Below are 27,892 nucleotides of genomic sequence, written 5' to 3'. Positions count from 1 at the left end.
TGCTCACCAATCGGCTAGTTTCATAACCAAATCAAGTGTACTTTTCAAATCATGATAGTTCTAAAATGCGGCCCACCAATTGGACGGTTTAAACCTGCCAGATTACAAAAGCTATTTCCATGGGCTCAATCAGATTATGGAGATAGTGAGATCAACTCAGTCCAGTCCCCTTTTACTTTAGGAATTATATGATGATATGCACAATATACTCGCGTTTTCAGTCTGTCCAGAACATCCATTTTGCTGGGCTCCACCATTGATGGACATTGCAACAAAATACTCCTGGTGGGACAATCCTAACTGTTTATCCTGCGGCCTGCAAATATAGATGGTTACGAGAAACGCGGCAACATACCGCATTCGAAAGAAAACCCATGATTAGCAGCTTCCAAAGATTGTTCCTTTCATACAATGTTGGGTTATCTCAATACTACAACACTTTCAAAATGCTGCTGGCTGGGCCTAGGCATACCCAACAGGGTTCAAAATCCCCCCCGACAGTAAGGGGCTTATGTAACAAAAGGCCATAGGGCTCTGTGACTTTTAATTGAATGAATAAACAGATGAAGTCAAGCATATAGAAGAAAAGGAGAAGAATTGAAAGAATGGTTTGGAACAAGAAATGGAAGAACCAGAACTGTATGGATTTACAAAGACTCATATGGATAGAAACTTAAAACGAGATAAGCATATATCATCACTTCAATTCAGAGTTTTGAGCTCTTAGTTACGACTATCACAAGCATACAGATGAACCTAGCTTGCATCAATTGCTAGTGTCCAATGATGGGTTGTCCAGTCTGCTGTCAGCAAGCTCGCACGCGTAATGGCCACTGCTACAAAACCATCTGCAATCTGGCGGTCAGCCCATTCTGAAAGAGAGGACAGCCCAGCCACTTCATGCAACTGACACAATCCCAACATGCTCCAAAAAGTAGCATGCTCCAAAAAGTTGCAAGTGGATTGAGAAATTGTGACATTAACTGTTCGAATCCCAACATGGGAAGTGAAAAAACGGCAATTCGGAATTGGTTAACAGATTGAAAGTCATGGGATGTGAATGCAACCTGAAATGATTTATGAGAATTGACAGAATGGAAGCAAACAAGGTAATGAAAGAACTTGTGTCATTGACAAAATATGATCTAGATCCAGAAATATGGTATCTCAAGCTGAGGAGAAATCTGTCATCTATGGCATGATGAAATCACAAAGCAGATCATATCTCTCTTCTTTAATGGATAAACAAAGTACAAAACTACAGCTAATATGGATAGGGTGTTTATTTGATGCTTTGGCAGATTGCAATGTTTGGTACCCAGGGACTCATGGGTTCGTTTGGATGCCCGAAAGTCAGGTTACAAGACAAAAGTCAGGACCCTTGTAAGTCGGATTACAAGAAAAGACTTTCAGGAAGTTGGGTCATTTTTTGGATGATAACACTAGAGTTAGATGGAAGTAGAACCTAGGTGGTAAGGAGAGGGAGTAACCACTAAGGTTTGTAGGTTATGAGGGAAGGAGAGGAAAGAAACCAAAAGAAGGTTCGTATTTTAGAGAACCCGTCACAACTTAAACAGAGATTACACCAGACCCCTCACCCTCTGTTTCCAACTTCCCTAATTTTGCGTAAGTGGCTTCTACCAGCTAAAAACGGAGATCACAGCAGACCCCTCACCCTCTGTTTCCAACTTTCCTATTTTTTGGGTAAGTGGCTTCTACCAGATAAAGACTTCCTCCACATGAAAATCAGCTAAGTTTGCAGAACCCCACATACAGGAAGTCAGTCCCAAGCATCCAATGAGGTGATTAATTCTACACCCACCATCCATTATATCAAACTAAACTGTCCAAATAGTTGACCGACTGTAGAGGGGTCATCATCACAAAATCAATAATCTCATTTTCTGATGCACAGACACTAGTTTGTCAAAAGGTTGGTTGCTTTTGATTAAATTGTCCAATACATGTCCACCAATCTACTAGCCAAGTAATCAAAGTAGTTTTAAATTCTAGTTTATGATCCATCTAAAGTGGGATGTACCGCTTGGACAGTTTAATTTGAGTTACTTGTATGTCACATACACCCCTTCTTTTTTCCTTTCTTTTTTTTCTTTTTTCTTTTTGCATTGACCATCACACCCTGTGAGGTATTGAGATTTTTCTATGATGGATGTGATATTCAGTATGCTAAAGATCATATGATCAAGATTACATGAAAAGTAAAAGAGATGGATATGTGGTGAGAACAGAAAACGCTAGAGGTTACTAATTCAAACATTCAATAACAAATCCCCACGAGAATACAACTATCACACTGTCAGTAACAAAACAACCAAATAATATCATCCGTGGTTGAGAGATACCTAATATATAACGGTTATAAGGGGACTCAAAAGAAGTTTCAAACCCTAATTGTCTCAAATACCGACCAAGAAAGAAGATTTCCCACTTAGTTCCCAAATGATGCGACATGCTACCTCAAAAACAATTCTGAAGGAAGATGGAGACAACAAAGAAAGGTTCTGCAGGATATTAACTTCAATGAGAAAAAATCAGATCCACAGTATTATCCAAGTTATTACCGGAATGGCCACTACCATTACCCTCACGATATGGGCTCTAACAGCTGTTGCTGTTACAGCCCCCACAATGGTCATTACAGTATCTTTTTTTATTTTATTTTAAAAAAAATAAATAAATAAATAAATAAAAACCGAAAAAACCTGTATTGGCCCCATCATGGACCATAACAGGGCGTTACGGCCTTTATGGGGGCTGTAACGGCCTTTATGGATCCTTTTTTACGGCCTTTCGACCCTGTAACATGTAACAGTTGACACCGTTTCCTTTACGTAACAGCCTTTACGGCCCCGTAACAGCCGTTACAGCATACCATGGTGTTATTGAATCATGTACATGCCAAAGATGCCAAAAGTAGGGATGTGATGCATTTGTGGGTTGCAATGGGCTGGATTCAGGTTACGACATGGCATATCAACACCGATATGGCCGATATAGACCGATACGCCCATAAAAGCCTAATTTTTAACCCCTTTTTTTTCACAATTTCACTCGTCTCCTCTTCTTCTTCTTTTTCATTTAAACCAAGAAAAAATCTTAAATTTTCATTTTAGGCTAGATTTAGACCTAGTTTGGGATCAAAACAAATGATTTGAATGGGATCCGACAAATCGAGGTGAAGTGGACCATTATAAGAAAAACATCTTATTATTCTCCTTTTTCTGATATTTTCCTCAATTCTTTGGCTTAAAATTTTTATTTTTATTTTAAAATAACAATACCAATATTCAAAACCATGGATACCATAGAAACATCCACTAGTAGGTGAAATTGGCATAAAATTGGAAAATTTTCCAAAAACACAAACTTCTCCTTTTTTTTCTTTTTTCTTTTTGTTCCGCAAGTGATTCTATCTCTCTTTTTTTAACAATAAATCACTCTTATTTTTAATTGAATCAAAGTTTAGATTTAGGGAAAAACTCGACTCAAAATAAATATGGGCTGGAACTCAAAAGTTCCGTAGAAACTTTTTTTTTTTTTTCCCCAAACGTTAGCATAGGTTGCAATGGAAGTCCAGGTCTATACGTGATTCTCATGCACTGACATGAACTTGTTGCGAAAAATTAACGTGTAAGTGAAAATTTGGGGATATTGGTGAAATCCTAATTTTTCTGTTTTTAAATTGGAAATGTGTTTTTCACTATTAATTAATCTGGAAATTTTATATATTAATGACTGTTGGTCAATCTATTGATTGGCCATAAAAATTTCATACCAATTTTTTCAACAACACATGATTATGCCCCTATAAAATTGAAACCTATGGTATGTAGTTGTTTTTTTCCAATGTTTTCATTCCTACATGTGTGATTATGTGTCTTTTAACAACCTTTCAAAAAAAAAAAAAAATCATGTCTTTTAACATCTCTCGAAGTTTCACTAAAAATTTCCACTTTCATTCCAAATGTTTCCCCAATGTTTCCTTCAGACAACGATATTTTTCCGAGTATCAATGATAATATTGGCAATACCGATACATGTTTCCATATCCCCGCTCATCGATACATGTAATGATACTGGTGCTTTCAACATAGCATACAACTAGGAGCAAGTGGTTGTGCAAAAATCATGCCAATCGGGTGTTCTAAGCTTCCAATCGATAGATTGAAAATGGGAGATCAAGATTGACTATAGAAACAAAATAGGCCCCATCATCATCTTGAAACATCAAGTAGATAAATCCAGCGTTCGAAATATCGATATCGCTACAAGTTCCATTGGCCGAGGATATAAAAACAATATCGATATCTCTGGTAATATCGTTGATAACCGGAAATGTCAGGAAACATTGGAGAAACCTCAGGGAAACAATGGAATTAAACTCCAAGGGATACTAAAATACACATATTTACATATTTAGAAAAAAAAAAATTAAAAATGTAAAAAGAATGCATGCATGATAAGTTTCCATCTAATGGGGGCATAAAAGCATGTGTTGACGTAAGAAACCAGTCCAACCATCCCATCGGTCCCATTTACCCATCCAACCATCCCATCTATCCATCCAACCATCTAACCTTCCATCCAACCATCCCATCTATCCATCCAACCATCTAACCTTCCATCCAAACATCCATCAATATTTAAGAATATCAACACCACATGATATTTTGTCGAGAAATCATCGACAACTAGAAAGGAAATGAAAGACAATGGTCTCGATATCGCCCATGTTGCGACAACAATAATATCGCAATATGATTAATATTATTGTCAACAATTTGAGCACTGATACAACCATGTGTCCATAAAAAATTTTGAAATGGATTTTTTAAATGAACAAATTTTTGGCAATAATGATACATTGGTGATATTACCAAAACATCGCCAATACACTAGCGATACAAGTGACACCTGAAATTTACATAGTCGAAAATATTGGCAATACCGATATATTGGCAATACAAGCAACACCCAAAATTTACACAATCAAAAATATTGGTGATACGTTGGTGATATCAATACGTTGGTGATACTTAGTGATACATCGCCAATACCTAGCATTTCTGGGGCTACCACTGTTATTGGTATCGCCGAGCTGGAGATACGAATAATATCAGAGATATTTCAATGATATCGGGGATACTTCGAACAATGGATAGATCCCACCTTGTATTTCTTATCATTTTAAAGTTGATTTGATCATTCTAACCATGTAAGTTATGGCTCGCAAACAATAGATGATTGTAACAAATTGGCCTAATTCAAAGGGTTAGGCTCATCTGACCAGCATGATTCTTACACCATGATTCAATCCTAGTTGTATGGTGAATGAAGAATTCAGATAGAAGATAGGTCACCCCATGTGACCTTTAAAAGGTTTGGTAATGTTGCTTACGTCCTCGTGTGTGTGTGTGTGTATGTGTGCATACATATGTATGTATGTGTAGGGCATGAGGTGACCCACTTTCATGGGGACGTTAGTAACATCACCAAACCTTTCAAAGGTCACACAGGGTGACCTATCGTCGTTCTGAACCATTCATTCATACATACAACTAGGAGCAGGCCATAGTGCAAAAATTATACTAATTGGGTGATCCAAAGCTTCCAATCAATAGCATGAAAATGGACAATCAAGATTGACCAGAGAAACGAAATGTCCAATCATCATCTTGAAACATCAACGATAGTTCATTCCCGTGTGACCTTTACAAGGTTTGGGCTTGGGGACATTGCTAACGTCCCCATGAAGGCAGGCAAGTTGGCAAAACCCAAGTGCATGTCATGAGAATGCTCGAAGCCAAAAGCTTCTAATCCACACTTTATCCACTAAAGCAAGCACATACTTGTTCTAAAGTACCTATTTATTCATATATGATTGAAATGTATGGGCAGGTTGGCTCAGACCAGGATCAACCCTAGTGCGACCTGTTTAATTAAATACCCAAGCCCAACATCAAAGCCAATAAACTCAGTTTGAGACCGGCTTTTAAACATGTCAGGTTTGTTGGCTCACAGAGCCACCCAACCTGTGTATTGAAGGGCATAGATGTATGAAACATATGGGAATGCAAATGGATTGCAGAGAAGTGAACCACCAACTGATATAAAGCTAAAATCTACATGTTGCAAAAGACAACATCTTTTGTTTCATGAACCATCAACAGGAAGCCATCTCCTCATAGAACTGAACCACTACAACTAAAATTGCACAACCTAAAACGCTGTCTCTACTAAAATATTTTCCATAGTATCAAAATGCCAATAATGATGAAAGATATCAATAATTTGTTGGGATGTGAAACTCAAACTAAGACTTTCTATTACCAGATTAAATCATATCATATTCGGAAAACAGAAAAAAAAAAATGCTTCAAAGAACTATTGATGGCCAGATTACCGATATTAATAATGATAGTTGAAAAACCAGGAGACATTCCGTTGATCATTTTTTTTTATATCAGATAATGGGGAAAGGCAATGGGATTAACTTTTTTAAGTGTATAGATTCCCATATGTATGAAAATCTACTTTAAATCGAAGAAACTAGGCTAGAAGCCTATTGGTGCAGGTAATAGGCTTCCCTCCCTCCCTCCCAAGTTAATATAGGAACAGGAGAAAGGATCTCCACATGGTCTTTATTGATATAGAAAAAGCTCACGATAGGGTCCCTAGAGAGTTAATTTGGTGGGCGGTGGGAAAGAAAGGGATTTCATGAGGATATGTTGACATTATTGAGGATACATATGAGAGAGCAATAACAAAAGTGACGACCACTAGTGGAGAAACAAATGGGTTCCCAATTACTATAGGTTTCCACAGAGTAGAAATGGATGTCTTCAAGGGAACTTTGGAGTAGCACCAAAAGGTATGTGCAGTGGCAACCAAGAACTGCGTCAATTAAGAGTGAGTTGGTACAAGTTGAAGGCTCTAAAAGAGAAGGGAAAGGCCCAAAAGGACATGCATTGAGGAGTAAGAAAAGACTAGATGACCTGTGCTCTAACTGAAGTTATGGCCCTTGATAGAGTGGAACCGCAGACAAGGATTCCTGAAGCCAACCCCGGTTAGTTGGGTTAAGCTTTAGATGGTGATGATGATAACAATGACGACGATGATGATGATGATAGTAGTAGTAGATTTCCCTGAATTGTCTCAACTGGCAACTAAAAGAAAATAAACAAATAAAGACAATGAAATATAGTCCACATACGATAAGAATAAGACTCTTTACATACCAGCTTCTAGACTGTTTACACAGCCCATGGAGTATAGAAGCCATACAGTTTGTTTAAGTCCAAAAACTTGCGATTCGTTTGTCCGTGACTCCAAGAATAGTGTCCAGACTCCAGTGGGACTTGTGAGGCCCACAGTCCATTCATGAAGTATAAATCCATCTGATGGACTCTGTGGGACCACAGACCAATTGGACTGTCATCTGTGGGCCCTACAGTCCAATTGAACAACCAGTCATAGCCTGATTTGTAATCAGGAAACAGTGGGACCCTGTGGACCCCCTTTGAAGAAGTGAAGGATCCTGCATCGTTTAATCTTCAGGATATATATATATATATATATATATATATATATATATATATATATATATATATATATATATATATATATATATATATAAACTATCAGATGTACCAGAAAACACCAGACAATGAAGATTTTAGCTATTAATATCAAGAAATTTTCTCATCCGTGCATCAAATGTTACTAATTCAAAGGTTATTGCTCAGTTTCTGGATTGTTAGCAAAGTTGTAAACCTTTCTTGTTTTGTATAGTTGTAAAGGTGTGGCTCTAGCCTTTTATTAATAATATTGTCAATGCTTTTTTAAAAAAAAATTGTCATCAGTGCATAAGGCAGTTGATAGACCTCAAGAACTTTGGCGACTTTTAAAATTCCATGAAAATTCAAATTTCAAAATACTTCAAATTTCCATGCCTTGACTGATCCAACATAGTTCATAATTCTCAAATCCTGAGCCAGACTCACAGCCTAAATTTTTTGAAAGTTTCTCACTTGTGTCAAATGCTAGAATTTTAGCATTTTCATCAACCCTGGTCCTCTGCAGTTCTTTGATGCTGTTGTGTTATTGGATACATGTTTTTCTAAAGAATGGTAAATGTATCCCAACAATATTCAGAAGTTGAGCTGTAGTCTGTTTGGCAGGACTACCGGATTCAGTCAATGTTCTCAAATAGATAATTTCTAGGTCGAAATTAATAACCCAATTAGATCTGGAGCTCAAATCTCAACGGGGAGGTAGACCTAATCAATGTCTTAAATATCAACGATATCAGCCGATATATCCCATGATATATCTTGTACCCCACCTGGGCAATACAAAACACACAGGTAGTGCCGATATATCCCACGTGTTCTATACGGTGAGCATTTTCAATTTCCAATCCCTTTTTTTGTTGAAATTATGTTGAATTAGTGTCAAATGTTTACATTGGCTCTTCATGTTTTGCATGAAAAATCATGGATTTGGAGCCTGATTTTGATATCCATTTGTTCTTCAATTGCTCCATGGTTTTTTCGAAAATTTCCTCCAACTAGCTGTCGATTGAGACTAATTTTGAAAGGAAACCTATTATTTGCACTTCGTTTTTGAGATGTTATGATTTAAAAGAGTGTATTAACGCCTTTTTTAACAATCCCTGAAGTTTCATTGAAAAATTCAACCATTTTCCCAATGTTTCCCAAAAAGTGTGATAAATTACTTGATAAAAACGATATATCCTGTGTGATAACCGATACGTATCTGTATCCCAAGGATGCAATGCGTAAGGCGATACCGATATTTCGAACACTGGAACTAATCAATACCTTATCCCAGGAGACCCAACTCAGTATTCTAGACTTTTGAAGGATACAAGTACAATAGTTGGACACTGAAGGATAGTCAAGGCAATGATAAATTGATGGTGAACCCAAATGATATATTTATACACTTGTTGATTTCACAAAACACCCTCAGATTATTCAATATTTCCCTGGACAACATGCGAAAGGCCAACTTATAGATTGACTGGAGCATCAGCACTCTGTATATAACATCCAGAGAATTTTCAGAGAATGGAAGACCGCAAGGATGCAAAAGAGGTGAAAACAGCAGAGAACAAGACCAAACATTTCTGGGATTTATGCTCAAGTAGGTCACAACTAAAATGAGTCCAAAAAGGATGGCTGAAAAGACTTGAACCGGCTGTTTAACATGTTTGTGGAAAAACAAATATCTCATCTATCAGAATGTGCCTGAGTTAAGGACCACAAAGGTTTAAAACTATGTTTGTGGCAAACCAAGATCAGGATTTCATGCAATTGAAGCAAAAACTAGAAGTGGATTTCAGTTTATTAATCCATAACTAAGAATATGAAATGCCCCCTTGAAGTCAACAAAAAGAAAGACACCTCATGATTCCGTTTAGTTGGTTTTTCCTAGCAAAACAAACCTGGCAGAATACACCTTTTGAGGGCAGCAAACAGCACCATAGGAAGCTTGGCTTCTCTGTCACATATAAAAATATGAATTGAAGATGAACATAACAAGTGTTAAAATACTACTAATTTTAGTCGAGCAAACAGTGGGCAAAGCCATATAGAAAAGGCTGCCTTGACAAAACGCAAGCACAATAGCACCAATACGAATCAACCAAAGATAACAGAAAGAAAAAGAAAAAAAAAAAAACAGAACTTACCCCAGATTAAAAATATGCCTCCTAGACTAGAGTAGCACCAAAAATATTAGGAGAACACACTTTTCTTACTTGCTGACATAAATAAAGCACTCGTGTTGCCCAACACCACTTCCAAGTGGGAACAGCATGCGTCTTAGGTCACACTGATAAAATGTTGACAGGTTGATGCATGCACGCCATCCAATCACCCATAGGAGATCCAAAGGCAGATCCCATGATTCCATTGCTGGACGATTGACGATCAGACCCATCTAATTGAGGATCAAGCCTATTCAATTGAAGATCATACCATTCGAGGATCCCGATGAAAATCTGAACCATATCAAAAATCGACATTGAACTGATTGAAGATCTAGACCATATCAACGTCATGATGAAAAATCTGAAGCAAGTCAAGGGTTTGATTGGACTATGGGGCCCATATATCTATAGGATGTCTCCAATGTTCAACCAGTTTCACTGTGGGGCCCTCAAGTCTGACCATACACCTTTTTTAGGTCATATATAGAAATCGTAAAAGAGCTAAATGTTGTACAGGCCTATAAGATGATAACCCACATGGGTGTATATAGGGAACAATGTTAGTTTCGTGACTCTTTCGTTTAGTTTCCATACTAGATTTGTTTGCTTCTTTTTATTACAATGAAAAAAAAAATGGTAACATGGTTAAGCCATTGGGATTTTAGCAAGGGCAATCTAGAAACTTCTTGGAGGATTGAGGTCTGTATAGAACTCTCTATGCCATACTTATGAACAATTTCATAATTAAATTTCTCTGAGTTTTCCCTAGTCAACGTTTCTGGAAGATTAGTTCTTCTTCCTTTGTTCTAGTAACAATACTCGAAGAGTGTGGTTATCCACCTAAGTTGCACAAACCTTCTACCCAGGTGCCACTCATGCTTTGTTTGGACTATCACTCCTTCCCAGTTGTTTGTACCTGCTACATTTTGAAACAGACACTTCCCTGCTCTCACACACCCGAATCTATTACTGCTTCACTTAACTAACACAATTATCTAGGCCTAAATATCAAATTTTTTGTTGCATTCAGTTGGAGGATTTGATCTCTCAAGTGGTAACGTAAGTCTTCACACTTCTTCATGAATTCAGTTCCCATCAAGTTTGCTGCATCACAGTTTTGTTTTGTGCAGAAAAGAAGAAAAACAATCATCTATACCATTTGTATGTCCCCATAGTAAGTTTTCTGAAGATCCATTCCACAATTCCAGTACCTTTTCCAAAGGTAATAAAAATGCATGGCTAGATAACATTGATGCATTTATTCTGAGGAGAGAAAAATGCCAGATACCCATCATTTAGATCCTTTGTTTTCATCTTCTGCTTTTGCACAAAATTGGTATATGCTCATCATTACAAAAAAGGGGGGAAAAAAGGAGAAGAAGAAATAAATGGAAGACTATAGCACACAAAGCAATTTCAATAGGCTAGTAGTTTGAAAATTGTCTGGTAATTGTAGAATATGGCATCAATCAGCTAGATGCATCATAACAGAATTAAATCGGCAAACCTAAATTATGAACGCATGTAACCAAAACAAAGTTACACTATTAATTAACGTTTGAAAAAAAAAAAAAAACTGCACAGAACATCAACCTTCCAATTAACCAGATTCAATGTAATGATGCCCAGTACAAACATTGGAAGCTTGACTCTTTGAATAGCAATATAATCAATGCAAGGGACAAAACTGAAATAAACTGTGCAAAGCCCTTGAACATGATGAACGACTATCATTGCTGAAAGAACTATCAAGGGTTACAGGCTCTCAGAGTAACTTAACAAGTGACCAGCTCCTAAGGTGACTGGTTCGTAAAAATGGCACAAATGGTTAACATATCCAGCTGCTCTTCATTTATTGATCTGGAATCACTTTGATTAGCCTTTGTTAAGAAACTCATTATGCAATAAATCCATTACAGAAAATTTTTGGTCAGTTTTCAAGACATTTTTCTTCAAAGGAAAAAGAAGCAATGGAACATGAAAAGTATGTCCTGGTAAAATTTCGAAAAAGTTTCAGTTCTATATTTCTCTTACATCAAGTTCCAAAAAGTCTCTATTTTCCTCATTCAATGAGTACCAAAGAACAGTTTGATTACTCCAAGCAAATCTTCAATCGAAATCCGATGGGTATGGTTTCCAACAAAGATCTAGTAAATCTGCCAAGTTTGGAGTATGTCCCTACTCCCTAGTAATGTTCCCCAGAGGTTTGAATATCATACTGGAAAAACTGCAAGTCGTTCTATCTGTCCCTAGTTAATCACATTCTTCAAGCTTCTTAATCTTCAGCTGACGAGCAATGTTGAGTTTCAGACAGCACACATAAAATATCAAAGTATTAGACATATCAGTTTCCGTGTTTAGAAGTGATGAGCCAAAAAATAATAGCAATTAATTGTAATGCAAAAATGGAGTATTTGGAATGCAATTTTTGTAAGAATAGAAATAGACAGTGTAAAAACTCAAGAAAAACTCAACTTGACTTGATCAGTTTTCGTCAAGACATGGAAAATAATAATAATAATAACAACAACAACAACTCGATTTGGTCATGACTCAGTCAAGACTTGTTCAAGACTCGGCTTACTGCTTGATCAACTTGATTCGAGTTGCTAGAATACAACAAAATTTGACTCAACTTGCCAGGACTACAATATTTAATATTACAGATTTTTCATGTTAAAGACTCAAAGAAACTCAACTGAGTTACTCAACAAGCTTCTGAGTCCAGTCGAGTTTTCGAGATTTAAAACTATGGTTATAGAAGCGCTTATTTGATTAAAATCAGCGGTCAAGAAATTCCTCAACGCAATGGGTTTTGTTACCTTTATCTTATTCAAAAGGATGGGGAGTGACCAGGATGTTGCCAGTAGAGCTAGAGCTGGGTGGACGAAGTGGAAATGTACCTTCGGGGTTTTGTGTGATAAAATGCATGCCTTGAAACTCAAGGAGAAATTTCTCTGTGACATCTATTCGACCAACTATGATGGGTGCTGGGCAATGAGGGCATCAAAAGCAAAAAAACTGAGCATTGCAAAGATGAGGTTGTTAAAATGTATGCATGGGAAGGCTAGGAATGACATAGTTTAGAATGAGGTGTCCGAAGCAACCCAGTAGCAGTCCCAATAGAAAAAAAATGATGATGAGCAGATTGAGAGGGTATGGTCATGTGCAATGAAGACCTGAGACAGCTCTTTTAAGAAGGGAAACAGAGTTGCAGGGCCCGAAATGAGAATCAGAGGAAAACCTAAAAGGGCATTGATTGAGGTTGAGAAGGGATATGAAGGCTTGTTCACTAACCTAGGGTAGGGACTTACATAAACCTGACCCCAAATAGTTGGGACAAGGCTATGATGATGATGAAGTTGTGATGCTAATGAATCTATCAGCAGCTAACAAGGAGCAAATCATACTGTTCTTTCTTGCTGAATATACTCAAACACAGGTCAGATGCAGCAGAATTTCAAAGATTACCAGTCCAATGCAACAAGTCAAGGAGTGCCCTGCTCACTCAGTACAAATGCTTGAAGAAGACTCTGTGCAGCATGCGTCTGCTCAGGTGTTCCAGATATTGTAATCGCAGTCTCTGTTGCTCCAGGTCTGGGTTCATTGATGGTAATTTTTGCACCAGAAATCTGAAATTGCCTTGATTGGTCAGTATCAAGGCATCAAGAAAACAAGGGCTTAGACGATCACAATCACCACAAGTCTTAGAACATACCTGGCGGATCTGTTTTAAACAGCCTCCATCCTCTCCATATATAGAAGGAACAACAGATCGGGGAACAACAACTTCTACAGTTGTGCTCGTGATAACAGCTGACTGGCTTCTGCTACATAGAAAACAATATATCCCAAGCATGTCAAGGATGAACAATTCAGGCTGTAATCCAAAAGATAACATAAGAACTGAAAGAACAGAAATGCACAAACCCTCCAAATCCACCAATTCTTCTCTGAGGACCTCCTGCATAATCAGGAACTCCAATTGGACCACCACCATCACTTATGCCCTGTGCATCAAAAATTCAAAAAACAAGTGATAAATTGTTGTGGGAACCGCATCGAGCAATTCTGCAATTCGATTTATAGGTATTGACCCAATAAAGAAGGCTATTCAATGAGGTGGAATAAAGTTTAAGTTACCAAAGTACTTTTTTTAAGGAATCAAATATTATTAAAGAAATGCCTGAAGGCAACCATACAGAGATGCTCAAACCTGAGAAAAAAGAAAAACAATCAACCAGCCCATTCTAAAACAGCCATCTTCGCCTTTCGGAAGACATCCGGGGCCAACCCACAAATATTCCAAAAGCAATGGTTATTCTGTTCACTCCAAAGAATCCAATGGGCAGCCTATCCAAGTATATAAATTGTTAAAAGAAAAAGCCTCAAAGAGACTAGAATTTAGACAACGGGAATCATACAAAACTTCCTGCTGTGAAGAGAACTGAACATACACATGGCCTCAACATTATTTTGTATGCATAATTATAGAGTGTGTGTGTGTGTGTGTGTGTGTGTGTGTGTGTGTGTGTGTGTGTATAACATTGATCAAATTAGAGAATAAACTGTACAAAGCAAGGATAATTAAGATGCACTCAAATGTAAGAAAATGACAAGACTCATTCATTAGCTCACTCATGTTTGCTTCTCTGTGGGTGTCTGCTGCATAAAAGGTAACCCAAGGCAGAGATGTCAAAAGTTTGTTGAAGGTGTCGACCAGCTCATACAATAGAGGGGATTTCCTTCACCTGATAGATGTTGGTTTTTCTTTTTCTTTTTTCTTCTTTTTCCTTTTTTGAAAGATGGTGATTTATTTATTAAACAAAAGCAAAAATGCCCTAATTACAATAAAATTAGAGATGGTGTTGAGGGGATGTCCCTAACAAAAAGGGAATTATCAAAGAAAAGAAAGAAGGTAGGAGAAGGATGGGGACAGCATTGCCCCGGGATGTAATACTGCATCATGCAATCAACTCCTTGATTTCAAGAGGGGCCAAATACTGTGTTACTGTAATGATGAGCAGTCATCCAACAAAGGCCCCCAAATCCCAAAGTATCTTCCCATATACAGCCTTTGAAATGGGGATTTCCAGTGCCGATGAAATCACCCTCCCTTTGGCCCTTTGGAAAACTGCATTTGCACTCTCTAAATTTGTTGTCGAAAATTTATGTTGTTCCTCTCTCTCCATAAGGACCATCAACTAGAAGGAAGAAAGCAGAGTGATGCAGGGGCATTTTCACACTGGGCTCGAGTGAGGCCGCCTGTTAGATGCAGGGGCACACTCGGGGTGGGTGACCCATGTGATTTGGAGCCCAAGGGGGTTCGGCCGAGGTCCTAACCCATAAGATGTGGGGCTTGGGCTACGAGATAAAGGGATTAATTCACCATGCTCTAACAGTTCAAGCTTTTATAGCAAGTGGTTAATTGTCCTGCGTCAAATAGAGCGGGAGGTCTCGTGTTCGAAACTCCTCACCAGGGATGATTAATGCAGGGGCATTTTCACACTGGGCTTGAGTGGGGTCGTCTGTTAGATGCAGGGGCACACTCGAGGTGGGTGACCCATGCGATTTGGGGCCCACGGGGGAGGTCTCGTGTTCGAGACTCCTTACCAGGGGTGATTAATGCGCATTTCACACCGGGCTCAAGTGGGGTAGCCCGTGGGATGCGGGGACACATTCGGGGTGGGTGGCCCATGTGATTTGAGGCCCACGAAGGGGGTTCGACCGAGGTCCTAACCCATGAGATGTGGGGCCTGGGCTATGAGATAAAGGGATTAATTCGCCATGCTCTAACAGTTCGAGCTTTTATAGCAAGTGGTTAATTGTCCTGCGTCAGAGAGGCACCATAGGATCTTCTTCCTTTGTCATTTAAGCCCCATTCCCATGCAGAAGCTACATTTTCATTTGCATTGCCAACTGTATTTGAAGATACCCATAAATTGCATCCACATACTGGAGGCAATGTTGCAAAGAATGAAGAGATCTTTACTGATTCCGCATCATCAAGACAAAGCATGCATTCCTTATAATCATATTTCTATTCCAGAGATGATCAGTGGTCAACATTTTATCCCAAGTGACTAACCATCCAGAAGCAACCAAAATCAGAGGACCGGGATAACAGCGCAACGCCACAAGCGAGCCAATGGGTCAATCTGAGCAACCCACCCTCCCCTCCAACAATGAGGATCCGATAATACGATTTCAGTAGCATATTAATTCTAGAATTGCTTGAAGTATAAGAACTACAATGAAATTGTAGAGAAAAGAAGAAGAATGGAGGGAATGTTGGAGAATAGCCAACAAGCACTCCGTCTTCTATGTTTTTTAATGGATACTTCACCTTCTTTAAATGCCTCAATCTTCGTCAAAAGGTTCTACCTTAATCCAGTTTCTTTGGATTCAAATAGGAAATTGGATAGGGTGAGGGACTAAGAAACTTCTTTTCTCTCAAGGATTTTGCACCCCGGTGCTCACAATCAGAAGGTTGTGTCATATTTATTAGCCCCTTAGGATGGCAAATTCTCTCTACCCACACTAGAGCCATCTTCCTTGTTTTCCACTTTCTCAAGATTTCTTTTGAGAATTTGCAGAATTTTTAATGGAAGGTGGTTAAGGTCTCCTATAGGGGATGCTCTATTACAATGGACTCAGAATTCAAGATGAAGAACTCTTGGGGAAGTGGGGTCTCTATTGATTAGTGTGGAGACACGTTGCAAAGTAATGGAATTACAAGGCTTCTCTAAAGGGTTGGTGAGATTCTAGATGGATGACATGTGACCAAATCTAGGTTGTTGATTCGAAGGTAAGATCGTAAGATGATAAATTGTGGTGTTGGGAAGGTCAATCAAGGTGAATTTAGGTGTTCAAGTAATTTTGGCTTGGATGCATGAGATACTGCAAAATGCATCGTTCAAATTTTTTTAAGCAAAATGCCAAAATCCAAGGGTGTCCAACCAGCAAGATCGTAATATTCACAAAACAAAGGATAAGCTCAGATAGTTCTGAAAAATAAAATGGAAGTTTGGGTCGAATTAAGTGGGTTTCAACCAATCTGGTCAAAGTTGGTTAGAGGAATCAAAATAAATGGAAATCAGGATTTAGATTTTCGTGGAAGATATAGATCTCATTTTCGATTTGTTCCTTGCATATAACTGCCTAATTTCCAGATTCTGCACTTTGTATTTCAAATTTTTTTTTATGAATAATGGAAACTTTACAAAGGAAAGCAAGAGGGAAAAAAGTAATGGAGAAGGGTGGGAAAGGCCAAAAGTTGGATAATCTAGATTTCAGTAGGCTATCAAGCGCACAAGCATAGTCACTTGAGAAACTCTTTACCGAAGAGGAAGTCAAAGCAAAGGTGGATTCACTATGAAGAGACAATGCATCAGGCCCAGATAGCTATACGATAGTTTTGTTTTTTTTTTCAGGTGGATTCACTAAGAAGACTTGGAAGGGATTTCTTGTGACAAGGATCGGACAAGAAGAAAAAGTTTCCTCTGTTGGAATGGGAGTGGGTTTGCAAGCCATATAATGAGGGAGCTAATATGAGAGACTTAGAAATAATTAATTTAGCATTTCTAGGAAAGTGGTAGTGGAGGTTTGATACAGAGGAAGACTCTGTGGAGAGAGACAATTGCAATAAATATGGGTGAAAGGTTAGGAGATGGAGGATTAGAGATTCCATGGAAAAACAAGAATTTGATCAAAGAGAATACCATTCAATTGTCTTATTCTATAGGCCTAAGCCTTATCTACAATGAGTGCCAGTCTTCACCATACTCTATGGAATCTCAAAATATGATTCCTACCTAGTCAAGATCTCCAAAATAGAAATATATATATATATATATATATATATATATATATATATATATGATTACTTATTTCCTAAGTAACATTGATTATGAAGGATCTCCAAAGTAGAAAAAATATTTAAATAAGAAAATCTAATAATACTCATTTCCTAGCACAAAATCTCTAAAATAAGAAAGCACTTAAACAAAAAATATATATAAGATTACTTATTTCCTAACATAGATTATGAAAGAAAAGGAAAATAGGGATAAGTTGAAAAAAAAGGAAAATGAGCCTTTTCTTGTGCACATGTGTGGGATAAGGATGGATTCTTCAAATGTTGATCAATTGGCTTATGTGACCATTTGGTTGCATGAAATCCTTATTATTATATGGAGTGTCTACATTGCCGACGGGGTTATACTTTTTTTCTTTCTGAGGTTTGCTAAGCCCAAGCGCATGTACTAGGCAGCCGCATGTGCATACTAGTGTGCATACTAAACATTGACGATACATTAATATATTAAAAGAGCGTTACAACATACAAAGTGGCCCTCTAATCACTCAAGATTTGGGCCCATCTAAATTATTTAAAATACCCTATCTAGGTCATCCATCATGAGTTTTGATCATGAACATGATCTGGCCTTAAATTCCTTTTTTTTTTTCTTTTTTTTTTTTGGTGGGGGGTGGTTGGCAAATTTATTTCAGTTGTCAATTTATTTCGTAAAATGCAGCCTAATTGATTGCTGTAGACTGGAGACCTAATTTCTTGGCCAAGTAATCTACATAGTGGGGCCCAAACGATGGATAGCTTGGATCTTGTACCTTATGTTGGCATGTAGACAATCTAACTTATACACATTGTCTAACTTATACGCGTGTGCAGTTAGCAGAGCTCTTAATGTTATAGACAATAAAATAAAATAAGGAAAAGGCAAATTGGGGATGCAAGTATTCGAAATAGTTTGACAGATTATAAAATCTTGGGCAAGTTTATTTCAGTTGTCCATTTGTTCCGTAAAATGCAGCCTACTCAATTGCTGGAGACTGAAGGCCTTTTATTTGGCCAAGTTATCTCCATAGTGGGGCCCAAATGCTGGATAGCTTTGATCTTTTACCCGTGTTCTATCTTGGCATGTGGATGGTCTAAGTTATACGCATGTTCACTTACCAGAGCTCTTAATATTATAATGTTTGAGTAGAAGACATTAAAAAAAAAAAAAAAAAAAGGAAAATATGACATTATTGCACTTCTGAAACATTCCTGCAAGAATATCATTTTTTTCCTTACAAAATGGAATATCTTTTATATCCTAGTACATTTTTTTTACATTTTATATCCTAGTACAAATGGACTCTCATATAATGTACTTTCTTGCTTCTTAATGTAACTTTTGCCATTCATCTAATAAAAAGAAAAGAAAGAAAAAAAAAAAAAAAAAAAAAAAACAGATGTATGTTTAGGTTCATGTCTCGAGGAAGGGGGAGGAGGGGACACGGGAAAAACATTCAGGAAAGGAAATGGATATCTCACTGGAATTAACTTGCTAAACCACATGGACGCTTATCCATTTAGAAAAAACAGATGTGCAAACTACTACAAACTTGGTCAATACAGACGAGATTCAGTATTTGGACACTCATAGTCCCATGCAAACAAGTAGCATTTTGCGTATCGTCAATAAGGATGAGTAGCACTGTGCAACTCAAACAAGTCAGAACAACACCCAAAAGTTCTCTAATTCAGGTCAGTACCTCTTCTCTAAATTGGGCCCCTGAATTATCTCATCTATAGGTCAATACCAAGCTGACAGACAATCAACTCAGTATCAAAAGATATTTTAAATCACAGAAAGATATTCCTTGGTAGTTTGCTTTCAATTTAGAGGAGATTCCACAGCTCCTCATCAAGTAACCAAATAGGGCTAAGAAATTAGGAATAGAAAAGCAATCAACTAACCCCGATCCAGGGCTCAATTCCTAGTTGCTTAGTGGAACATCAACTCTGGTAAAATAGTGGCAAAACACCAGAATGCACTTATACAAAAGTTTTTTTTTTTAAGGTCATAAAATAAATTTAAAAAATCAAAAAAAAAAAAAAAAAAAAAGAGCTCGGCTCACTCCATTTGCTTTTCTACCCAGAACAGATTGCCTTACTGACAATGCTCGTGAAGGCGGCGCTATTAAACAAAAAGAATATTTAATAAAGTCAACCAAAAAAAAAAAAGTATGATCCTGCAGTACAGGTACCTGAGGTGCCCATGGTGCTGAAGATGGCATTCTTTCAGAACTATGAGGGGGGAAGCCAGGTTTGTGAATACCGTGCGCAAAAGCAGATCGTTCATCACGGGGAGGGAAGCCTCCGACAACATCAAACTTGTGAAATGACGGGCCTAAACCAGGATATATTCGAGGGGGCGACGGATCCCGCCTTCCCATGTATGGTGCAAATGGAGGCGGTAATTGATCAGGAAAATCAAGATGTGGTAGATGGTTCATCGCGGGAAACTTATCACGGAAGAGATGTTGCCGCAACCTCAAAGTTATCTGCAACATAGCTTCTTGAACTGCCTCAAATTCCCCGATTACCTAGAGAGAATAGGGATTCAAATGTCATTCTGGCACTGTAATCACAACAAACTATAACATAATCAATTGACAACACACATAAGTCTGAACCTGAACGACTTCTTCATTATCTGAGGCACATTTTGGAATCCGATCCTTCCCCAATATACGAATGTGAGCTCCAGATAGTTTCCTCATTTCTGCTATTATGGCGCCACCCTTGCCAAGAAGACAACCAATATGATTCGAGGGGACAAGGAGTCTGGAGGATAGAACTTTATCAGGACTATCAGGAACAGGACTCACAACCCTGCTCTGCATACGAAGGACTGCCTCTTGTGCAGCAGAAATCCTATCATCTGGATGCTGCGCCAGTTAATTGTGTCAGTTTTCATAGTCATCTGAATTTTCACTCAAATAGAATAGACATAAATAACAATAATAATAAGATAAATTTGTGGAAGGCAACAACGAGTTGCCTGCACAACAGGGGTTCAGCCTTTTTAGTCAATCGAACTGTTGATATGAGGACCCCAAAACAGATGGAGGATGCCTGAGGGAGATACTCCCAAATTGGAGCATGGTAACCCTTTGAGATTTTGGCCTCGTCCACAGAATATGAACTGTTGCTTGATTTTGTCCTATCTATTTCTAGGAATAAAAAGGGTTTGAATCTTCTAATCATGGAAATTTGAGGCATCCCTCACCCATAGTGGGCTTTAAGATCAACAATTTTGATTCCCTGAGGATGGATCCCACGTGCACAGAATCCTGCATATTGGTATTGCATACGATTGCTGAAGCAGGGATCTTATAGTTCATCAACAAGGAAAAGCTAAATAAAGATGAAAAGTAACTTGAAAAGTCCAGTCATATCAACGGTTGAAACACCGAAATGAAGAGTGCAAGCTCACAGAAGAATTACCGCTGGAGCAGATATGACTATGATGCGATCATCTGACTCAGGGACAGCATCAAGAATTTTGATATCAGAACCCGTTTCCTGTTGAAGTGTTTTAATTATGCTCCCTCCTTTTCCTATCACACCCCCGATCTTCTCATTCATGCACAATAACCGGAATGTGAGTATTTCTTCCACAGCATTCATCTGGCCAGAGAGAACATTTTCATGAAATTTAGGAGTAGATAAGGCAACACGTGGATGATAATCAGGAACAAGGTGGGGCCCAGCAGAATATGGTGTCGGTTGAACAGGGAAATGATAATTTGCAGGTGGGTAAAGTTCTGCCTGAGGAAGAGGAACAAAACGATGAGATGATGGCCCAGTGGGCTTGCTTGCAGGAAATGAATCACGATCACGAGGTGGATTCTCCAGAAGTTGTTGAGAAACTGATTGAAGAGCTTTCCTAACTGCATCTAACTCTCCTGTGATCTGAAATGAATATATCACAGAGAAAAGTTTAAAAAGTCAGAAAAGAAGCATGTGACATACATGAGCCAAGCTTCTATCTGGACTAATTAGTCCCTAGGACAGAAGATGGTTACTGCAGTAAAAGTTAAAGATAAGAGAAAACAATGGAGAGGAACAGGATCATGGTTGATGGTCTAAATAAAGCAGGCATGCTCAAAGTGCTGGTAAAAGCGACTGGTTTAGATAACTATTTCGTTAGAAATTAGGAGACACAAAAATAATGCATAAGTCTAAAATCCACGTGTTGCTTCAGACAAGTATTTTCGTGAGAGCATAAGAAAAACAGAAAGGTTAGAGGAAATATCAAACAATTGTAAACCACTCAGACATGGCAACCTGACATGTAAAGCGGACATCATAAAAATGCATCCAGTGGGCCCCACTTTTAGACAAGATGGACCAGAAATCAAGCAAGCCAACTCACCAATTGGGCCATGCATTTTTTTATTTTATTTTTTTGGAATGGTAGCCAAGTTTGTTTTTTTTCTTTATTTCTGAATGGTGGCTGTGCATGCATATCGAATGCGGATGGGCAACGCATGTATGTTGAATGCGAACAATTCTCAGTTTTTTTTTTTTACCGTTCACCATTTGGCATACAAGTGTAACCCACTTGATGAGTTAACTTGCCTGACTTTTGGGGCAAGTTATCCACACTACTGGAACCACCTGATGCATGTCTGGGGTGTGCACTATACATGCAAAGCTGGCATGTTTATCCGCATCTCAATGAACAAGTGGAGAGGTGTGTGGGCTTAGCAAAGCTCCAATTGCAACATCATATGTTATAAGAATAGGAAAGGAAGAAGAAGCACCCAGATCCAGTGACTTTTATGTTACCTGGACCAGTTCATCAGATGGTGAAGCACAAGAAGGAAGTTTGTCCCTAGGAAGGATCCGGATCTGGGCCCCACTTTCCGCCGCCATTTGCTTGATTACACTGCCACCCTTACCCAGAAGGCAACCAACTTGGGTTGAAAGCACAAGCAACCTCACGAAAACTGAAGAAGAAGGCTTCTTGGCTGCTTCCTCTCCTCCATCGGTGTCAGAATCTCCTTCGACTATCCTCTCAAAAACAAGTAACAAAGCCCTCTGTGCTGAAGATGAAGTGACCTTTCCAGATTGTAAAACCTCTAAGGGGGGCGATTCCTTATCTTCATTGTTCTCATCAGTTTCCTTGTTATCATCGCCGTCATCATCAGCAGTATTGTTTTCATCATCATCCTTGTTCTGATCATTGCTCATTTCTGCATCTTTATCAGAACCAGTAATCATAATGACTCTTTCATCACAACCAGGGATGGTTTCCTCGACTTTGACCTTTGCACCAGTTTCCTGGCGTATCTGCATTACAACGCTCCCACCTTTACCGATAACATTTCCAGATTTGGAAGCAGGACAAAGCACACGGAATACGGTAGAACCAGGGGATATTTTCAGTGGCTGATTCTTTGAATGAAAAGCTGCAGTCTTTTGCCACTTTGCCCTTCCATTCGGCTCCAGAGGGTTTCGATCAAAGGGTCTCTTAGAAGGTGTTATAGGAAAAGACATGTCTATAAGAAGATTATAATTACCCTATAAAGTTTGCCTCTGCACACAATCAATGAAAGAAAGAATGAGACGTAGCCAGACAGCAATATAAATGAGATGCCATGAACAACCAACACTCAATCGAGGGCAGTAAAAGACTATAAAGATGCAATAACAATTTGCAACATGATCTTGTACAACAGTCCGTCTTCATCCCATTTAAGAATAGTATTCAAAGATGGCTAGTTACGAGAGATTAACATAGCACGACGTCAGTCAAATGGTATTAAAAAACGGTTACGTGAATCAGTCCATTATGAAAAGCAGGTTGTTTAGGCCTATATCAGCCAATATGCCCTGTATTGACACCATCTTGGGGTCAATATGCCATTACAGGCTGATACAACCATAAAGGGCCCATTTTAAAATAATAATAATAATAATAATAACTCCTCTATAAAAAAAAAAAAAAAAACTTTTCTCCTTTTCCACTTCTTTATTCAACCATAACATTTTGTTTTCCCTTTGTATAGTTTTTTGCTTTCTTTTTTTAATAAAATTTTCACCCTTCAAACTATATATATATATATATATATATATATATATATTTGCTCCTTTTCCACTTCTTTATTCATGTCAAACATGAAGGAATCTTAGAAACTAAGTTTAAACTAGAGGTGGTATTATTTCGAGGATTAAAGTAGAAAATTGAGCAGGTTTGGATCGTACATATGTGTAGTGTGTTAGCACTTGTACGGATTGACAGCCACATCTTGCCTCCCAAGCTCATTTCTAGGGGGGAATAGAAGCGTCTTGATTTTCAAACCAGCGGAAGTGTAATAGTTGTATTTCCAATTGGAATGAGAAACCATTGTCATGTAAACATGCCCTAAAACTTCTGTGGGCAGTGTCCACCAATAGTGGATGCGCCAGTGTTATGTGCCCACCTAATCAACATGCTGACGTGGCAAGTAGAGCCATCTTAGTAGTTCCTTTCTTTACTCTAAAATAGGATGGTGTTTGTGTTAAGATAAGAGATTAGCTTAGTTGATAATATTTGTGTTAAAATCAGAGATTTGCTAGTGTTTGTGTTTATCTTACCATCTAGGTAAGATTATGTAGCTCTTTCCTAACTCTTTTTATGTAGTTCTCCATAGAAATAATGAAACGTAGATAAATTTTACCTTAAACCATATTTTTTACACAGAAGGACGTCATTCCCCTCTTTTTAAGTGGGCTGGATACAAGCTTCACCCCTGTCATTTGGTATCAAGGATTCAAGGTGGCCCTTCTTGGGCATGCCAAGGAGAGGCAACAAGAGAAGCCAAGTCTAATGGAGAGACGTGTGGAGCATCTGAAGGAAGCTTGGGATTAGATGAACACCAAGCACAAATTGATCCAATAGATGTTGGAACATCTCACCTTGTGGCTTCCTTTCACCACCAATGGAGAGCAATCTGGAGTTGGGGAATCTAGCATTGTAAATCCAAACGGGCAAAGTGACAGTCAGATACAATCGTGTTTCGCTCATATTGATTTTTCCCACTTTGATAGACACAACCAGTGTTCGAAATATCGATATTAGGTTACATATTGCACCCTTGGGATACAGATACATATCGGTTATCGCATGGGATATATCGGTTGTATCGCGTAATGTATCGTTGTTGTTGGAAACATGGCGAAACATTGGAAATCGGTCGAATTTTTCAATGAAATTTCAGTGATTATAAAAAAAGACATCAATACACACTTACAAATCAAAACATTACAAAAACAAGTGCACATGATAGGTTTTCTTTGTATGGGGTCATAATCTATGCATTGTCTACCTGAATTGATGCGAGTATATTCAAAGTTTATTCATATAATTTATAAATGTAAGAAGACGTGTGGAAACACAAGCAATACATTTAAGAGCAAAAGAAGAATCACTAAATCAGGTTACATACATGTTTGATTTTATGTTTGGATACAAAGATTGTAACCGATTTGCGAGAAATTTGGAAAATTTTAACTTTTTTTTTCAATTTTCCACAACTCGATCCTTCTCCTCCAAATCTCAAAATCAACGCTCCCAATCCATGATTTTTCATACAAAACAGGAAAAAACATGGATTTGTAACAATTCGACACTGATTTAACATGATTTATAGAAAAAATGATCGAAAATAAAAAATGCTCACCGGATCAAACATGTGGAATATATCTCACTACTTGTGCATTTTGTATCGCACAGGTGAGATACAAGAAATATCATGGGATATATCGGCTGATATCGTCGATATTTAAAACACTGGACGCAACCCATTGGAGTTCATTTACAAATCTAAGCAATTTTTCCGCTACCATTGAATAGCAGAAAATGAGAAAGTTCTCATTGCCTCATTCCACATGAATGGACCTGTGTCGGCATGGTTTCAACGGTCTAGCAGTATAAACCTTGACACCTAATAGAAGGAAATGACATAGGCCATGTTGGTCCATTTTGGGCCAATCGATTAGGAGAATCTTGACGTCATGTTGGTGAAATTATGGCAAGGAAAAGGGACCATCCAAAGCTATCAAGACGAATTTAAGGACCTTACCAACCACGTTGAAGGCGATGTTTCAACTAGCGCCCGTAGCGTAGCGGTAGCGTACGCTACGTAGCGTAGCGTGGCCGTAGCACTACGTAGCATCCCAAATAGCGTAAATCCCCTGTAGCATACATAGTGTACACTACAGCTATGTAGCACGTAGCGTCTGTGGCGTAAGCTACAATGTGTTTTTTTACTATTTTAGTTTTTTATTATTTTTTCAAGTTTTCTTTGTTTCTAATGTTAAGAAATGTGACACTTGTATTGTACTTGATACTTTTAACCTATGGGATTTTATTTTTTTTTCATAATTGTAACTTGTGGTTTCAATTAGACATTATTAATTAAAGTGGTTTGCTTATAAAGTTGTTGATGTGATAATTATTTGATTTGGCTTATATATGTGGATTGGCTTTTGATAAATGATAACTAATAACTTTTTTGAACATGCTTATAATTGATAAAATGAATCATCTTTTAGGCATTTTTATATTTTTTTTTATTCACTATTTATTATATTTGTCCTATTTTTAAATTAAAAATTAGAAGTATCGTGTAGCTTACGCTACATGCTATAGAGGGCTGAGCGCTGCGCATCACGCTACCGCTATTTAAAACACTGGTTGAAGATTGGTCGAAACAGGCTATAATGGGCACGTTCATTCAAGGGTTACATGTCAAGAAGTATTGATGTTTTGACCCTCTACTTTGCAGGAGGGAATGGGGTGGCTTGTCGGCAAGAGGAGAAGCTTGCACACTTAAGAAAGTCATTACAACCAACACCTAGTCATCTGCTAATGCAGACAGATTTGAGAGGATCTGTATGTAAAGGGTCAAATGTCGCACCCGCGCAATCCCATCCGAAAACTTGGCTTAGAGCAGTCACAACTTCTATTAAAAATATCACACCCGAAGTTATGAGGACCAGACGTAATCAAGGTCTTTGTTATTATTGCGATGAATGCTTCACACCGGGCCATCATTGTAAACAAAATGCAGATCTCATGATTGAGGAATCAGAACCACCCAATTTGTTGCCAGCGGAATCTGACCCTGATTCGACGATGGTAGTTTCCTGGCATGCCAAGTGAAGAGGCTACGTGGAACCTGTGGAGTGATCCTATTTTCATGCCATCAGAAAATGGGCAAATTTTAGATGGGTGCAATGTTACATGCCCAACCTAATCGACATACTAACGTGACGAGTAGAGCCTATCTTAGTAGTTCCTTTCATTACCCTTCTAAGATAGGATAGTATTTGTGTTAAGATAAGAGATTAGTTTACTTGATAGTATTTGTGTTTATCTTACCATCTAGGTAAGATTCTGTAGCTCTTCCCTGACTCCTTTTATGTAGTTCTCCGGAGAACTAATGGAATGTAGATGAATTTTACCTTAAACCGTGTTTTTCACACAAGAGGACGCCCTTCCCCTCTTTTTACGTGGGCTGGATAGGGCTTGGAACCTATCAGCCCGCATCTCCGACCATCCAAAAATGGTGGGTCAGAACCTTCACACATTACAGTGTGGACTTTCAAAAGTTCAAGTTGTGAAATGCCACTAGATTCCCGCCAATTATCCTTAAAACGGCACAGGACAGTGAAATTCACAGAGCACGTGCCAACTTGGCACGGATGTGCGAGATCCATTCCGTTCATCAGGTGGGACAACCATGAGCATGGCCGTTGGGCTGGCCCACCCATCAGACGGCCCAAAAAGCGTGTGTCGAATATAGACGTAGAGTCGCCCTTAATCAAGCCGCCGATTATTTTCACATGCATGTCCGCCACCTGATAAACGAACCAGCTGATTCTCGGACCAGCGCGGGTACGAGATGGGACACAACTGAAGAACGGCCGAGATCTTGCAGGAATCTCGCGATTCCGTTTTAAAATACGAAGAAAAACACGAGAAAGGAAGAAATGGAAGCTCTTACCTGCGGAAGGAAACGGATTTCATGAGCGGAAACCCTAGAAAGAGAGACCGCAACGAAGGCTGGCTTGAAACGAGACCGTCGGGTTTGGTACCCAAAAAAACATTTGTACTCTAGTGGAGTATTATTGTTCGTGCAGATGCACTTATAAATTGTACACGTAGTACTCGTTATATTTAAATCAAAACGGTCCAAATCATGTGAACCATTATAGATGGATGATTAAGCCTCGAATATATTGGAATAATATTATCGTTGGCAATTTGTTCGTGGATATCTAATGTGTCGTTT

At 38.4% G+C, this 27,892-nt stretch overlaps 1 protein-coding gene across 13 annotated transcripts; it reads right to left on the bottom strand.

Moving 5' to 3' along the window:
* LOC131218797 (RNA-binding KH domain-containing protein RCF3-like) lies at positions 1–27,748 on the bottom strand. 13 transcript variants are annotated; one of them, XR_009157859.1, is made up of 11 exons: positions 27,605–27,748; positions 22,401–23,150; positions 21,054–21,521; positions 20,240–20,494; positions 19,811–20,149; positions 13,688–13,767; positions 13,476–13,587; positions 13,229–13,389; positions 9,737–10,048; positions 9,491–9,546; positions 1–316 (listed from the first exon to the last, which is right to left on the bottom strand). XR_009157859.1 is itself a non-coding variant. In XM_058213609.1 (9 exons), the coding sequence occupies exons 2-8, from the start codon at positions 23,109–23,111 to the stop codon at positions 13,246–13,248; spliced, it is 2,109 nt and encodes a 702-aa protein (XP_058069592.1). In that variant the 5' UTR covers positions 23,112–23,150; positions 27,605–27,748; the 3' UTR covers positions 1–316; positions 13,229–13,245. The 13 variants fall into 13 exon arrangements, 6 of the variants coding, with proteins under 6 accessions (XP_058069592.1, XP_058069593.1, XP_058069591.1 ...); XR_009157860.1 differs by lacking the exon at positions 1–316 and adding an exon at positions 579–1,067; XR_009157857.1 differs by lacking the exon at positions 1–316 and adding an exon at positions 579–983.
* Positions 27,749–27,892: the final 144 nt, after the last annotated feature.

The sequence above is a fragment of the Magnolia sinica genome, chromosome 11, assembly GCF_029962835.1.
Source record: "Magnolia sinica isolate HGM2019 chromosome 11, MsV1, whole genome shotgun sequence".
In the NCBI taxonomy this organism is placed as follows: Eukaryota; Viridiplantae; Streptophyta; class Magnoliopsida; order Magnoliales; family Magnoliaceae; genus Magnolia; species Magnolia sinica.
The sequence above is the reverse complement of the archived record's forward strand: the minus strand, read 5'-3'. Positions and strand labels throughout refer to the sequence as shown.

Excerpts from the sequence above, each read along its gene's own strand:
- LOC131218797 (XM_058213609.1), bottom strand. The coding sequence starts at position 23,111 with ATGTCTTTTCCTATAACACCTTCTAAGAGACCCTTTGATCGAAACCCT. Across the intron at positions 13,768-19,810 it reads CAGCACCATGGGCACCTCAG|GGCATAAGTGATGGTGGTGG; the intron begins GTACCTGTACTG and ends TTTGATGCACAG. Across the intron at positions 13,390-13,475 it reads GTTTAAAACAGATCCGCCAG|ATTTCTGGTGCAAAAATTAC; the intron begins GTATGTTCTAAG and ends AGGCAATTTCAG.